Source organism: Rhynchophorus ferrugineus, unplaced genomic scaffold (assembly GCF_030347505.1).
Source record: "Rhynchophorus ferrugineus isolate W39M unplaced genomic scaffold, kcgeb_rfMv2 rfM1, whole genome shotgun sequence".
Classification (NCBI taxonomy): Eukaryota; Metazoa; Arthropoda; class Insecta; order Coleoptera; family Curculionidae; genus Rhynchophorus; species Rhynchophorus ferrugineus.
In genome coordinates, this window is record NW_027472580.1 from 27,490,821 (window position 1) to 27,508,759 (window position 17,939).

The window sequence follows — 17,939 nt, forward strand, 5'->3', positions numbered from 1 at the left end:
TATATATATATATATATATATATATATATATATATATATATATATATATATATATATATATATATATATATATATATATGTATATACATATATATATTTGCCGCCAGCTGCATATTAAAATTTTGTCGTTAATCTTAAGTCCGCAATCCGTTAACTTCATTCTCAAACATACTAAATAAATAGATTTTGCAAATACTGAAATATCCCAATATAAAATAAAATATAGTTTTGCATAGTAGTAAGATTTGTATTAAATGTTAGTGTCTCGTTTCTTCCATTTTTACGCTCTCTAACATTTAAAACTTTGAGGGCGCTTTAATTTTACTTGGGTTATCATATTTCACAGTAAACAAAATAGGTTTTGTGCAAACAACAGCAAAAAGAACATAAATGAAAAGTCATCGACCTAACAAAGTAAAACACATTTTTTGGCAAAATTAGTTTTTTTATTCAACATAATTCATTTCAAAAGTGATAGACTGATAGCGATCCTCCAATTTTTCGATACCACCTTTGTGGTGCGATTTGTCCTTTGCTTAAAAATAGGCCTTAGTTTCGGCAACCACCTCTTTATTCGACGAGATTGTCTTTTCAGCGAGCATTCTTTTGAGATCTGAGAACAGGAAATAGTCGCTGGGGGAGATCTGGAGAATACGATGGATGAGGACGCAATTCTAAGTCAAATTCATGGATTGTTGCCATCGTTTTCACTGACTTGTGACACCGTGCATTGTCTTGGTGAAGCAGCACCTCCTTTTTCTTCAAATGCGGCCGTTTTCCGGCGAATTCGTCCTTCAAACGATCCAATAACGCTTTGTAATTGCCGCTGTTGATGGTCCTTACTTTTTCAAGGTGGTCAAGGTGGTCAATGAAAATTATTCCATGCGCATTCCAAAATACAGATGTCATAATTGCCATTCAGAGTGAAATGATAGAGCCATGTTTCATCCAATGTCACATATCAACGCAAAAACTCGGGTTTATTACACTTGATCATCTTCAAACACTTCTCTGAATCATCAATTCGTCGCTGTTTTTGGTTAAAAGTGAGCCCGCGACGCACCCACATTGCACAAAGCTTCCTCATACCGAAATATTCGTGAATGATATGATGTACACTTTTTGTTGATATCTTTAGAGTGTCTGCTATTTCATTCAATTTCAATTTACGGTAATTTAAAATCATTTTGTGGATTTTTTTAATGTTTTCGTCGGTAACAACCTCTTTTGGGCGTCCATTGCGCTCACCGTCTTCGGTGCTCATTTCATCACGTCTAAACTTAGTCAACTCGGCATCAAGCCAAGATTTTGCTTCTGTATTTTTTCCTTTTTTTTTTCAAAACGCAATGTTTTTTCAACACGCGAAATTCCTTTTTATCCATTTTTTCACAATAACAAAAGTTGCTTCACTCAAAATGCTCTAATTCACAAACTAATGATCCGACCGCTGTCAAATTTATACACGCATTTTTTGAGTGTTAGGGCTAGCTAAAAAAACATATGGACTTAATTCTAGTAGCGCCATCTACGTGTCAAGTCGGAGACATTTCAATTGACCTGTTATGTTTCTTGGTATTTCGAGATTTTGATTGTTTCTGGTCTGTAATCGGTGGCTAATTGAAATATTATTCCAAAAAGATAACATCTAAAAGGATTAATGTTCCAAATAATTGACAATGATCCTGTTTCGATGGTTGAGTATTTTATTTCCGTATTTGTTAATATTCAAGAAGCTATCGGTCGTTCCGTTTTACTATTATCCTCAAGTCGGAAAGAACTGCTCAAGTTACAAAATTCTATCAGACGTTGGAATTTCTTTACATTTTTCAAAATATGTTCTTGTTTTTGGTGATGTTACAAATTGTGTATTTTTTAATAAGGAATTAAGAGGTTTCACAATTTCATCACTAGGTTCACAATTAGTGCATATAATCAAATAAACTAAATATTTAACTAATATTTATATTTCTATACAATTGTAACTTAAACTATCTAAAATTATTTAAAAAAAGAACTAATTAAGTAATATTACCAAAATGTTTCGTTTGCATTCGCATTAATAAAAGCCCACCTTTTCCCGTTCAGAACACAAAGCAACATTCACAGTATATTCCCAAAATGTCACCTAAATTACTCCCATCTACGAAACTTCTCACCTTACCCGTATTTAATATAATAGTTTGGGGAGCATAATTGGCAACATCGCACGGCTCCGACAGTTTTAATTTGGTGATAATAGTTACTTCCTTTCAAAATTGGTTCAAAGTCGTAGTGCGCATGCACTTTGCTTAGTTCCAATGTTCGCCACAATGATTTTCAGTGTTCAGCGACGACAAACAGAATTTTTTAATGGAACAGAATGCAGTTCCAGGGGACACGGATTATGAATGACATATGTTTTGGTTTCCAGAAAATGACCCTGTCCTTCCTTGTAATTTAATTATTACTACAAAAATGTGTTTGAATGATAAATGTTTTATATCTATTAATGATAAATAATAATACATACCATTATATAAAAACCTAATAAAAAACAGGAAAAATTAAAATTTATATTTTACTTGCAGGAATCTTATTATATCTGAAATAATATTTAACTTTGATTTCTATTTTGCAAATGGTATCTAATTACAAAAAAATGTGTCAAAATTATTAATTGTTTTTCTTATCTTTCATGGAAGGGAATTACATTTATTGATACTCTCCATAGTACAAAATTTGTGAAATAATATGGAAAAAGTAATTCACACCTGGTAAGAGAAAAAATTTTTAATAATAATATCATATAAAATAATTACTAAAAACATGAAAATATTAAGTTTGTCAACTAAATTTATTTAATTCATGGAATAATGCAAACATTTTAAAATATGACGAACACAGCAACATGTAAAAATAACCACCCATTAAGTGCACTATACTCAACAATCGCTTCTTAGCTTCTTTCCAAAAAGAACCATATCTTCGACCTAAAATATAAAGTAACCACATTAAACACATTATTTTTAGAGAAAAGAGTGACTTACCTATATTATTTTTTAGACAGCAGATATATCACTTCAAGGTGTTACTCCTTCATTTTTCCCAAGATATTTCTCAAATGTGCTTGTTAGCAAATTAATTTTCTACTTTATAATTTGAAAAGATACTAGCATAATATGCTCTTATAAGGACTGCGACTCTTCCATCCAAACCATCTTGTCAGCTTTTAGTTTTTCATACTTAGCCATTGTGTCTGTAATAATTTATACTCAGTTAACAAATATTTCACCTTCAAAATAGTAATAAAATATATACTAAATACATCAAAATACATCATGCAGTATATATATACAAATTCATACCTTTTTATATAATTTCTGTCCCTATCATTGACGGATGAATTGCCTGATGACCCCATTTAAACATTTTGTGCCATCAAATAAAGGTAATATTCTTAATTTAAGGTTTTATTATGTCTACCTCATAGTGAAATTTGCACTAATACATTCTTTTCTCTTTTCTCTTGGATCTGAAAATATCTTTTGGATCATTTTGTAATTGTTACAACATTTTAAATGTTTAAAATCTCTTCACGAATCTATAAATAGAATACTAAAGCCGTATAAACATAAGAATTTCATGTTACATTCTTACCATAAACTTCAAACGAGTTGAAGTTCAATATTATTCGTATTTTCTTCCTTATCATAACTTTGTTTATTATGTAACCGGCCATAAAATAATTTCATACTCTTTTAAAAACGATTAGACGGTACATATTATTTTAGCAGTAAACATTGCTTTTTAGAAAAAGAACACTACACGTACATTGCGAAAAGTATGGTTATAAACAAAAGAATACAGGATTTCGAACCGAAGGATGAAAATCGTCAAATGATTTTTGGGTACCGAAACTTTCCGAGAAGAACCGAACGCTCCTCGAATTAATTTCGAACACCGGGAACGGAGAGAATTTTCGTCAAATACATGACGAATCTTCGCGCAGAACCCGAACGTTCACTTCGGTTTGGGGATATAGAGTTTTATTTATGAAATAATTGATAGGTTTAAGCTTTGCGTTTACCGTCAGATAAAAAATTCCTCAAAGTTTTTGGGTATAATTGTTGTTGTTGTGTAATTTCAATTCTAGGATGAATCGTTTTTTAAATAAAAATAATTATTAAAATAATGACAGGACAGAATTTAATTCGTTTTCTTTTCCAGAGGAGGCATTAAATTTGGTGCAGTGAGGCACTTATTGAAGAACCGCCGCTGTTAGAGATCAATTAATTTGAAGTGAATTTAAATTGACAGTTTAAAAATAATAAAGGAATAATGATTCCAAATATATTTAATGGTATTTTATATTCGGAAAGTAAAAATGATATAATATAATAAAAGTATCGTCCAGCGATATCGGTGTCGTGTCGGTGACGGCAGATGTGAAAACGCCCAATGACGCAGAAAATCTTAGGTTGGCTCACAACTGCAGACATGTGAAAATCAAATAACATATATGAACGGACTTCTCTAGCGAATATGTATCCAAACAAACAAGCGGCGTATTTTCAACGTCTTTGAATTTGATTTCTTTAAAATCTGAATACCGAAAATTTTAATCTAATCTATATGTGAGTATCTTATCTACTAAGGAAACACTAGCATTGGTTTATTAGCAGTAAAACAGTTATCTTATGAAGATGTACGGGAAATTTGTTATATCTTTAGCTATTTTTGGCATCTTAGAGGGTAAGTGTAAATTTGTAATACTATATAAACACTAAATAGTGTCATTTTTTACATGAACTACAAGTTACATTTGTATATACATTTGAAGTGTGGCATGTATTCTCTATTGGCAATTATTAGAATCCGTACTATTTCAGCTAGATAATATCAAAAATAGAAAAAATAAACATTTTATACATTTAATACATTTTAAACACAATGCAGACTACATAATTTTATCATTATGTTTGATTTTAAAAAACATGATTTGAAAAAATCAATATATAGTAAAAAACTGATGAATCAATGAAGATTCTAACTATAATTATATATTATAACTAAGTTTTATTATAACCTCTAATATTTTACTCTGTAAAATATTATCTAGAATCATATCGGTTTAATACCCAGAACATATCAATTGTTTTTAAGTAATGTATGCTCATAACGACCGCGTCGCGTCACTCCTATATAAAAACATGTGGCAAGTCATAAATACATTATTAATATTGAATGATGAATATATTGCATGATGAATACATTATTTTAACTTTTGGTACATTTATAGTCTATTTACCGCCCATGATTTTTAAAATGTATATTTGGTAAAGTCAATACAAAATATATTTAACGATTATTATAAGACTACATGGAAAAAAGTACTTATAAAACTTATTTTTTTATTAAATATCTCAGTGATATAAATGTATTTATTCAATGAGTAATATTATGTAACCTTAAATTGTTACAAATAAATAGATCCATTCGATCAACTGGTTCATGCGAATATTAACATAACAGGTCAATTGAAAAGTCGCAGGCCTACCATAGTAAAACACATTTTTTTGGCAAAATTAGTTTTTTTATTCAACATAATTCCCCTCAAGGGTGGTATATTGATTATAGCGACCCTACAACAGTTTGATGCCATTTTTGTAGTACGATTTGTCCTTTGCTTCAAAATAGGCCTCAGTTTTCACCTCTTCATGCGGTTCATCATGCGGAGTCCACTCGGATGACTGTCGATTGGATTTTGGAGTGAAGTGATGGGGCCACGTTTCATCCACTGCTACACATCGACGTAAAAACTCTGGTTTATTACGCTTGATCATCTTCAAAAGTGAGCTCGCGCGGCACCCACTTTGCACAGAGCTTTCCCATACCCAAATATTCGTGAATGATACGATGTACACGTTCAGTTGATATCTTTAGAGTGTCTGCTATTTCATTCAATTTCAATTTATGGTAATTCAAAATCATTTTGTGGATTTTTTAAATGTTTTCGTCGGTAACAACCTCTTTTGGGCATCCACTACGTTCACCGTCTTCGGTGCTCATTTCACCATGTTTAAACTTAGCATACCAATCATTCATGGTTGATTTTCCTGAGGCAGTATCCGGAAACTCGGCATCAGACCAAGTTTTTGCTTCAACTGTATTTTTTCCCTTCAAAAACAATATTTTATTAACAGGCGAAATTCCTTTTTATCAATTTTAGTCACAATAACAAAAGTTGAATCACTCAAAATGCTAGAATTCACAAACTAATGATCTGACAGCTGACCTATACAAATTTATATACACATCTTTTGAGGGTCAGGACTAACTAAAAAAACATATGGATTTAATTCCAGCTCAACAAAGTTCCTCTCGGTACTTCATCAAATTTATTTTTTTATTTATTCCTTTATTTAAAACTTATTTTATGAAGTTTGTTTAAACTGAAAATATTTGAAAAAAAAATTAAATGTAATATGGTTGATATGTTATTCATAAATAAAAAAATATATAATTGTTCTTAACTGTTTTTCTGCTTTATTTAATAAATTTTATTTATTCTGCCATTGCATTGTGATTCATTCAATAAATCCGTTAACTTTGAAAATTTTTGATTTAGAATCGGTTAAAATTGAAAGAATCGATTCTTGCGCTCGATTAATCGATTCTTAGAATCGAAGAGTATAAAAATAAAATCGGAATCGAGAATCGATTCCTTAAGAAAACTTTCTATCCCTATGTGAGCCTCCATCCCTTATAGCAACAGCTAGAGGATACAGTGAACAGAAAGTTATTTCGGTTTAGCACGTGCGCGTTTTCGTTTATTTGAATGAATAGTCTGATATTGGAAATTTTAGTCTAAAATATTTCTCTTGGTATATCCACGTTCCAGTTAAAAAGCAAAAAGCATCAAATATATGTTACGATAGTAAAGGATATACTGGGAACTCATATAAAGACTAACAAAGTTAGTAATATCAAAAGGTGTCATTAATTTTTTATAAAATATTTTAAATTAAATACTAATTAAAATCGACATTTTATAATTGAAGGTATTGTAATTTTGTTTACCGAGTAAATAAAAATTGGGAAATATAGAAGATAGAAGATCATATTTTATTAGAACATTTTATTGCAAATCTAAAAAAAAAAGACTCAAATGAAAAGACCATATTAGTTACACCAATAGGGAGATGATAATGAAAATCCATCAAGATGATATATATATATATATATATATATATATATATATATATATATATATATATATATATATATATATAATATACTATAGATATTATAAATATTAGATATTATATTATCCAAAATGCTATATGTTTTGTTTATTCGATTCAAGATTCAAGTCTTATCGGTAAAATTTGATATTTTTAAAGTATCGTCCTCCACAATACTTACATACATACATACATCCTGGATAATCCTATATAATTTTTTCTATTTTTCTAATTTAACTTTCATCAACTTTTTCTGAACAAATACTAGCAACACTTCACCTATAAAATAAAAATTAAATCGTTACTAATATATATCATGACTAAAGTAAATGTTTAATTTTTATCAGTTACTACAATTTTAGCTACTATTTTTGATAGACAAACCCGAGTAGTGAATTGGCTACTGGACGGACCATCTAGCTTTTGGTTGACGCACTGTATATTTATCGGAATAGTTGAATTATTTCGGTGTGAAATGTCATATTATGTATTGACAAGTTTGAGGAGTTTTAAAATATAGAATATATAAATAACCTAGAAGTTACAATATAATTTATCTGAAATAATTCATTTAATAATAATGGTAAATTATTTATATTTCTTAACGTCAAACTAAACTAATAATTAAGATATCGATTGATATAAAAAAATACCATATATTTTTTTTAACTTAATTATTACATTGTTACTAGCCGTTTCCATATAACCTACAATTTGTCTTTATGATAACTTACATCTAGGTATAAAATTAGGAGGACCCATAGGCCCTATCTCAGTATCTCGGTCGGTGAAATAATGTTTATACATGTCACTGCTATATTTTTTATTATATGTACCTCACTACATAACACTATACAAGATCAGATGGTTTGATTCTTTTGAGTCTGTGTCCTGTTCTGGTTATATCTAAAAGCTGCAATACTTCAATATTCTCGTGAAGGTTTCGATGTAGGTAATCAGTCTTATAGTATGTGGGTGCGCCCACAAAATTTGTATTTCATTTATGTTACTCTTTGCAGAACATCCCTATAATTGAACTCCTATGTCCATATAGGTTTCGGTATTTGCTTATATAATAGCAATTTATTATGTACTGATAATTGTGATTTGCTTCCACTTAGCCAGTACATATATTTCAATTCCAGTTCTTTTCTTTTCTTCTTTATATGTTCCTTCCAACGAAGTTTTGCATCAAGATTCATTCCGAGATATTTAGCGTTATTGCTCTATGGAATAATAGTATTATTTAATGTTATTGGTGCTGTACGGTCTGTTTATAGGTGAACTGTACATGTACAGATTTACTTTCATTAATTCTTATTTTCCAAGCGTGTGTCCAATTATTTATATTGTCACTAGCCTGTTGTAATTTTCGTGAGGCTTCTTCACTATTGTCTCCGACAGTTATAATCGCAGTATCATCAGCAAATGTAACCATCGTGTAGAGTAGATAAAACATTGGTCCCAGTACACTTCCTTGTGGTACACCTGCTTTAGCTTCTTTTATTGTAGAGTAAGCTTCTTCTTGTTTGACTCTAAACATTCTGGTTGTAATGTACGATTTTAATAGTTCTGTGTGTTGCTTTGGTAACATTTTCTGTAGTTTATAAACAAGACCTTCATGACAAATCTTATCGAAGACTTATGCCACATCTAAGAACATTGTTCAGCATAATTTTTTACTTTCGTAGGCTTTTTCAATATTTTATTATATTCAATGGAAATTTTTTAAATTTTTTAAGAAAATAAGAGTAAAAATTATGCAGCATAAATAGTTAATTTAGTATATTCAGTCTCCGCTACATATACTTTTTTAACCGTCTTCAAAAAACTTCTTCTTCTGTCCGACTGTATATATTTTTTAATGTATATTCGGCGATTTCGCCCTTAATTAAGGCCTAATTTTCAAAATTCTTTTTTTATTTGAAAGAGTGCTCTACCGAGGTGGTCCCATTGAAACCAATTCAGGATATGATGGGGGAACGGGGGGATATCGAGGGATATTATTATTTTTGTATAGTTTGGCTCGGCACCGACTAAAATGACCAGTTGATAGTAGTTAAAATAATATTGTAATTAGATAAATAGGTTTGGGTAGGTATTAAACTGAATTGTGTGTATATATTTTTTCTTGACGATTATTATATACATATTTTACGTTAAAACGTTTTTTTTAAGTCTTTGTTAAAAGTCCAAGTTTGATTATTTTCCTTATTTATTTCTTAAGGCCGGTTCATTTTTTTTGTTAAAAGTATTTTGTATATTATAAAAATACATTTAGAATTGTTAACTTTATATCTAGAACAACTTAAGAATGTTAATTTTACTTCAGTTTATTAATTTAGAATAATTTTATTTGATAAAATCAATTCAACCGATTATTTATCTTGTTAATTTATTTTGTTATATTTTAATTAAGATGTTGAAGTGCTAGATTACATAATTGATAAGGTTTTGTATTTTATTTTCCAGTACCTCTTAATTTTATTTATTTTTTATTTAAATTAAGCTGTTGAAGTATTAGATTGCATAATTGATCAGGTATTATATTTTTGTTTAATCAAATCTCACAAAAAATATATATAAAAAAAACAACTGGCCATAATTTTGTGAAATTAAAGCGGCCTAGTTTCATCATCTTGTTCATGTAATCTTCAGTTATTTCTTCTAATCATTAGTTGATTTATTCTTCAACCTCTTACCTTTATTTCTTTCTTCAGTTTTAACGTTTGTTTTTTTTGTTTAATACTTTGTAGTTTTACATTAACCCTTTTTATGGCGAGAGGCCAGCCTGCCTGATTCTCGCGTTCCCTGAGTAGATGAAACCAGGGTTTTATTCCTGATACCCGTTGCTATATGGTATAAATGCTCACATGTACATGCACTGTACTCTGCTTTTGTACCACATTGAATTCTTAAAGCGCCAATTTTAAAACACAATCGAAGTCAATAATTTTAATAGTTTATAATTTTAATTTAAAGTCTTATAAATTAAATTATTAACTTCTTGAATTATTTTTTATAAAATTTTTCCCAAAAAAATATCGATATATTTTCGGCATTCCTGGCTCAGCTCTCTTGATACAAGATATCAAGGCACCGGACAGAGTTGACTAGATATGGTGAAAAAGTTTTTGTTCATCGGCCTAGGCAAGTTTCTTAAAGCCCATTTTCAAATTTTTCTGGATATCACTATAATCTAGTCTGAGTTCTAGAGTGTTGAATAATGCCCAGATTGTTCTTCTTGACATAACCCCATATCGATATCGATAGCGTATATAGTTGATTAGAATTTATAGTAGATTTTCTATTTATAGTAGATTTATTTATAAATTAATTATTTATTTGTAGTAGGGTAGAATTTTTCTACTATACGATTTGTTGCTCTAAATATAATATTCAGTTATTCTTTTTTATATAAAAGCCTTCAACATAGCTTCTTAATTTCTAAATACTTTACTGTGTTTGTATATATCACTTCGATATTATTTATTTTAACAGGGATATGTCGACTTCTCTTAGTTGTAAAATTAACGTGGACAAATTTAGTAAATCTCTTGTGCTCAGTCCGATTATTAATTTTATTTACTGACGTTTCAAATGTCATTACGTTCTTTTATCTTTTGCTCACAGTCGTTACGGTATCACAGCAGCTCTTAGCAAGCAGCTGTTAGTAAAGGCACTAGCGATTATTATAACTGTAACAGTTCATCAAATTATATGAGGAACAGCTTGCTTCATTTAAAATTAAGTCCCTCATGCCAGTCTATATCAAATGTCTACGACTGCCTCAACTGCATCACGAAAAATGACAGAACGCTATCACTGTTATTCATATTAACGGTTTGCCTGTAAAATGAGACTTCCTTCTGTGGATTTGCTATATCTTATAAATTATTTCTATATCATTTAAAAGAATCCTTAATTAAATGTGTAAGTTTAAGTGATTCTTTTACCTAAAAACTTATCTAAGGTGACTAAATCAGAAGTCTCTTACTCATTATTACTTAATTTTTTTAAGTAAATTATTTTAATTTACAACAATTTATATTATTTTCAAACGATAATTACCGAAGTAATGTAAAAGGATCAACACGAACATGATTTAAAAAATTGTATATTGTTTATTAACTTATTATTGATTTATATATTTTTTATTGCAGTTTCAAGTCAAGAGACAACATTGGAATGCTACGACTGTGATCCTAAGAATGAATTAGAAAAATGCGCTGACCCTAGGGAATTATCACCAATTGTTTCTAACTGCAATAAAATACTAAAGGTGGAACCTAATAGTACTTTAATATGCTTATCAGCATATATTAAAAGTAAGTACTTGTTCTACAGTTTAAATATAGCCTATCCAAAGTAGCAATCAACTTACGTCATCTCAATATATGACGTCAAAACGTCGCAATGTTGCCGCATCAACTATGAGTAACAGTAACAAAATTTTAATCTAAATATAATAATGAAACAAAAATGTTATCAAATATAAAATTTATTTTAACGTACGTCCATTGCATATATTATCGAATAATTTAATTTACAGTTTATAATACTATAGTTTCTAGGTTAAAGTTGTTTTATTATATTACATTGAACTCTTTTACACAACACTTTTACTTTGCCTTTTTTATATTTAGTTACTGTCTCCTTCGATGGTGTGATTTCTTGTCAAGTCATTTTGATATCACTGTACCTTTGTTGTCTTCTATTGCTACCTGTGTACACCATTCTTAATAAAATTAATAACTGAATTCTCCTTAATACATTTACCATATCTACAAAACATTTAGTATTCATCCTCTCCTCATACATTCTATCCTAATGCTCATTTGTAATTCTTAACGATTACAATCATATCTTTGCGCACAAATCTTTTACACCCTACAATACAATTTTCTACAGTTATATTCTATTAATTATATACACTCATATACATCATCACTCCGTCGTAGTAATTGGCAGAATTGCATCGGTATTACATATCCCGAAAGTTTCATTTAGACACTGTCAGTTTCTGAATCACTGTTCAGATGAATTACTTAGCAATTAATATTCAATTTATCTAAAACTTGTTCACGATTTCACCATTTATAATTACTTCTTCTCTGTGTCTGATGGAACAGAATTAAACAAACAAAACACAATTAAACATTTCATTTATATTTATCAAATAAAAAATCGAATACTTCATTATTTAACTTCGTATCTTCAAAACTTAATTTATATTTTGGAAGCCATTCCTTAATTACAGCCTTGTTCGAACTTTTTTCATCAACTTTTGTTGTCTTTATACTTTTTTATTAGCGTTCTGTCGAGAGTGGCCTAAGGTTCCATTTTGAAATAACTATGTCTGTACACAAATATCCTTTAATTTTCTACATGCTTTTAAAAATTGTGCTATTCTAAAGACAACGTCTGTAAGTTGCATGGAGCTTTTTATGGAATACATTTATACTTATGTATAAATTATACTTATATTTACACTTTTTATTTGAATCCTATGTTTCCTAAAAGCGTTTGAAGTGATAACTTATATCTCTCAAAGAGCAATATACTGCTCTAATCTAATCTCTCCTAATTTTTCTATGGATACACTTCCCATTGCTTTCCATAGTTATCTCTATGTCTTGAATAGAATTAACATCAAGATATGTCGATACTTTCCTTTCGGGGAATTCAAAATTGTATTGTTTTTTTTTGAAAGATTTTAGTCCTAGTGTTCATACTAATATTCAGTACAGCTGTAGCATAATAAAAATATTTCCAATAAAAATCTCAGCAGCTTAATATTTAACTTTACCAATACTTACCTCTCTAACGCATTTTCCTGAAAAGATTGGACCCCCATTACCTCATTCCTGTCCAAAGTTATTGACTGGAGACGTAATCTATTTCCGACTGACTATTTATTTGGCGTCTGCTTTTTCAACCAAACTTATCTCAAATATTAAACAGCGATTGGAAATTTATAATAACAAGCAAAGCTCGAAATCAACGTTTACCGGTTGATAATACTACAGATATTGTCTCTCTTTGAAGAATATTTCGTCACAATGCTATTACCTATATTTCAAGTCAATTTATAGAATTAAAGGTTGAAAATCTTAATTGTTAATTTTTAACTCAACTACTTTTACTAATATAGCTTCCTTCCACTTTAGCTGAGGGCATTAGTCACAGCATCAATATAATCAGATATGTATATATGTTAAATTCGCATATTATCGATGCACTTTCCTTAACATATATAACTTATGTGTTTGGATTCTCATGTTGTAACTATAGTAGATTCAAAGTTTTTGTATATACGTCATCAAGATGTTTAATGTATTACCTGCCGCAATTTGTAAATTCGTTTTAGAATCACATAATATTTTCCTTCTCATTTCATTCTAATTAATAAGAGACAGAATGCTGTCTGATTAGTTCGAACACGTAAACGAATGAGCCTCTCAAAATCGTCCGGTTGTCAAAATTCTTGATGTAATAGTGATAAGAGGTTATAACTCTGACGTATAAACTATTGTGGCTGTTTAATTAACTGTAGTTTTTACATGTACTATAATGTTAAAATAAATTATATTTGATAACATTTTTGTTCAATTATTTTATTTAGTTTAGAATTTTGTTGTATGTTAGAGCCAAACTGAACTAAAACTCAGAGTTGATGCGGCAACACTGCGACGTTTTGATGTCACAAATTTAAATGACGTATGTACAAAATAACTTTAAACACTCTATATATATGTTATACCATGCAACTACTCCAGTCATGGCTGCGGACTCGAGGAATCGCGGCCAACGAGTAAAGATGAATTTGTTCTGATTTTTAATAGATAAAAAGCCTCAGTGTAGTTTTGTATGACCGTTAAATAAGCCTCATCTTTTTTTCTGAAAATAAAATAGTTTTGATTACATTACATGTATATAATATATATATAATATATACATATTATTATTATATATAATATAATCGCCTTATATTATATAAGGTTAATACAAGCATCCATTATTAAAAGTGGCTATTTTATCACGTGTCGTCTGGAGATGTAGAATATTTTTATATATATGTCTAAAGCTGATATAATTACTTTTTATAAACATGACTTATATTTGATAAAAATAATTCTCATATGATATCGATAGATTATTTTGCGTTAGACGTATACATGTCGAACGCGACTGAAGCGCATATCCAAAATTTTTGAAACGTTAAGACAACTCCCAATATTCTTTCAATATTAGTAGCCCAACAAGTGGCCATCATTTATTACGGAAGATGATTTGGTGGAAGGGGGTCGACCATATCTTATTTTATTCTTATAAGGGAGTGGGAGGGGACGGTTCTTACGATAGCACATTTGTAGCACGGATAGTACAAATAATCGTTCCCAAAAATTGCTTATTTGAAAAATACAAAAAATTAACGTAGAAAACAACAAACGTGTATTTTATTTTCATTAAATTCTTAATAAATATTAAAAGGTAACAAACATAAAGCAAAGGAAGACAAAAATCGTAGAGAAAGGAAGACAATCAATATTTAAAATATTGGCTCGGTGAATGGACTAAAACGAAATGAAACAGTGGTTGTTTACATGGTTGACCGTTATTTATTGACGATATCAAAATATAGAAATAGCTATAGGTAAACGTGACGGCGGCGATGACCTGGTGACGATGCTTGGGAAGTCGATCATGGCATGTCTCAACTGAACGCTGGTCAATGACTTAATGAATCAATGTACTATTTAATAATATCCCAGATAAACGTCTTGGGATTGGCAGATATTCGTTATCGTGTTGTTTGTTGGCGCTGCTGTCACCTCGCTCGTGTTCAACATCTGGGATTATATTTCTGGATATTTTGATAGACCGTTATTCCACGATATAAAATCCGACATACGTTAAGATAGCTACAAAATATTAGGTACTTGATGTGTACCCTAAAGATATTTTTGTTTTAAAAAGGCATTTATTGAGAAAAACTGCTACAATATCTATCAATAAAAATGTTTTCCATCAATTTTTACATGTTTGTGACAATATAGCCATACCCTATCAAAACAACAAATCTTCGCAATTTGTGCTTCTTTGGCATTTCGAAATAATGTGCTAACCAAGTCATGCTGTATTTATTTGAACAAGTGATAATCAGAAAGTGATAGTTTATAGTTGTGTTTTGATGACCATGTGAATATATCATAACTCTTGAATTGTGTAATGGACCGATGCCAACCAAGAGATTTTTTTAGTTATTATTGCTAGTTTTGCAACAATACGTGTCGGTAGACATCTGCACTAACAGTATTATTTAGTTTTAGCAGCTTTCAATATGCTACATCTTGCTGATTTCATAACATAGTTGTCATTGTGATGTCACGATGACTCCCTTGGGCTAGCCCATGGTTTTTTGAACTTGGAATTGTCGTAGTAGATCCACTCTTCATCGCCAATCACAATAAGCTACAAAGAAACTTTTTTGTTTTGTATGTTTCGGTTTGTTTTAGTCCTTTTCCGTCCTTTGGATCTTTCACTTCTATTTAAACTATTGGAAGCAGTTAATCCATCAACTAACGAACTGTCTGAAACAGTCAGTGAAATTGACAGTTTCAGATTTAATTTTTTCAGTTCCTCAGGCCGATCTTTGATATTCACTTCAAAATCACAACTTTTAAATCAATGAAACCTAAACCGACATTTCTAATATGACCAAGCAGCAACACATAAATTTTTCAAATCACACAAAATAAGTAATGTATCTCGAATATACGATATTGTGCGTTGCTGAATTAGTATTGGTATACACTGAATAACTCAATAATAAGATGTACTGACCATCAAACCATCAAACTAAATGATGGTTTATATCGATACTACATTACCCTTAATATATATTCGATGCTTTACCGTCAACGTAAACTTTTTAACGGTCGATTCTGGGATTTACAACTCCTCGAACCACAAGTGTTTCTGTTTCGTTCGGTTTCCTATATATGAATTTAAAAAAAATATATAAAAAATAATTCGGTTTTACACTATTTGTATACATCTTTCTTGATGAAGCTAGATATAAACACTGCCTAATGCATCTGCCATATGTACAAGACAGTTAGTATTCATTAACTCTTCATATATTCTAACCAAATGCTCATATGGATCCCCATTAATTGTTTCATCAAGTAATGCCAAATTCTTACCTTACCTCTCTTCAAATACCAATTTCATCAAATTCTCGTGATCAATTTTTTTAGCTGTCCAAAATTTTCTTTGTCTTTGGTGTTAAAATCACCACTATTAAAACGTTCAGACCAACATTCACTTGTTGAATTCGATGGTTCATGTTTGCCATAAACTTCACACAGCATTCGATTTCAACCTTCAGTCGCTTTTTCTTCAAATTGAAGTAAAAAGTAAAACTTCAACAAAATGACACATACAGAAAAGTGAAGCCTATTAATCAGTCTTCAACATGAGCATCTCTTATAAATACTTAAAAATTAATTTATAGATCTCAACCTCATTAGTCACAAAATGAGAACGGAATGGATTAACAGTAAAATGTAAAAAAAAACACAATTTTATTTGATTTAGTTGTCTACAATTGAAACATGCTTATTTTGTTATAATTGTAACCGTTAATATTCGCTTCTAGTGTTTTATGCGTTTATTATATTAAATTTTCTTATATGTGCATTTACACCTATCTCAATTATGACTAAAAGAATTTTAAATTTGTCATTATATGTTTTAGATTCCGAACAAAATCAAACTGGATTTTATAGAGGATGCAGGACACAGAAATATGACGTAGCTAACTACTGTGACTATTTCAAGGAAGAATTCAGCACCCCAAACCTTACCATCATAAACTGTGCTAGTTGCAATACCGACCGATGCAACATTCAAAAATTCACGGCAGATGAAAAAACTAGCGCAGGAAATATAAATACAGCCAGATATCTTTCTGCCTTACTAGGCATAATCATTATGAACATTTTATATAAATAACACATATGTATTTTCTAAAATATCAGCAATGCAATTAATAATTATAAATATGTTAATTATGTTCTTAATTTTAACATTTTATTATGTATAATATAACATAATATCAGTATAAAACTTGTTCATATCAATATTTTATCAAAGATATTTCAAACTATATGATTATTAATTTTATTTACACCAGAAAACTATTATTTTTATTATTAAATATTCTACTGAAATATTTTGAAAACATATCAAAACAAAATACACTACAGTTTGGCTGTGCGACTACTAAAAATAAAATATCTACAAGAAAAAAACATATAATCTATCCAAAAATGTTTTGTACATACGTCATCAAGATATTTAATGTATAGCCTGCCGCAATTTTTATATTGTTTTAGACAGAGACAATATTTTCCTTCTCATTTTGTTCTAGTTAAAAAGAGACACAATGCTGACTGATAAGTTCGAAGTCGTCCGGTTGTCAAACGTTTGCAAAATTCTTCGTAACAATAGTGATAAGAGATTATAAACTGACAAACGTTATCTTGATGCCTTGCTTGTTTTGATAAATCTCAAATCACTGCTTATTATTACTTTCATTGAAAATTCTGAAGCCAGACAGAATATATTACGGCTCTAATCATTATTATTTTGAACAGGAACGAGATAATGGAGGCACTCTTGCCAGTAAAATTCGTTAGAAGTAAACAT

General features: G+C 29.8%; 1 protein-coding gene and 1 long non-coding RNA gene across 2 annotated transcripts in view; one reads left to right on the forward strand and one right to left on the reverse strand.

Moving 5' to 3' along the window:
• The window catches only part of LOC143206602 (uncharacterized), a 36,859-nt gene extending 19,460 nt beyond the window's left edge, over positions 1-17,399 (forward strand). Inside the window, exons 2-4 of the mRNA XM_076419215.1 lie at positions 4,689-4,731; positions 11,387-11,551; positions 16,987-17,399. Of these exons, the coding sequence (XP_076275330.1) occupies positions 4,689-4,731; positions 11,387-11,551; positions 16,987-17,243 (465 nt within the window). The 3' untranslated portion in view covers positions 17,244-17,399. The remainder of the gene's footprint in view (positions 1-4,688; positions 4,732-11,386; positions 11,552-16,986) is intronic.
• Positions 11,811-12,303, reverse strand: LOC143206621 (uncharacterized). The gene is made up of 3 exons (XR_013008482.1): positions 12,167-12,303; positions 12,003-12,113; positions 11,811-11,947 (listed from the first exon to the last, which is right to left on the reverse strand). It is a non-coding gene; the product is annotated as an uncharacterized LOC143206621 (long non-coding RNA).
• Positions 17,400-17,939: the final 540 nt, after the last annotated feature.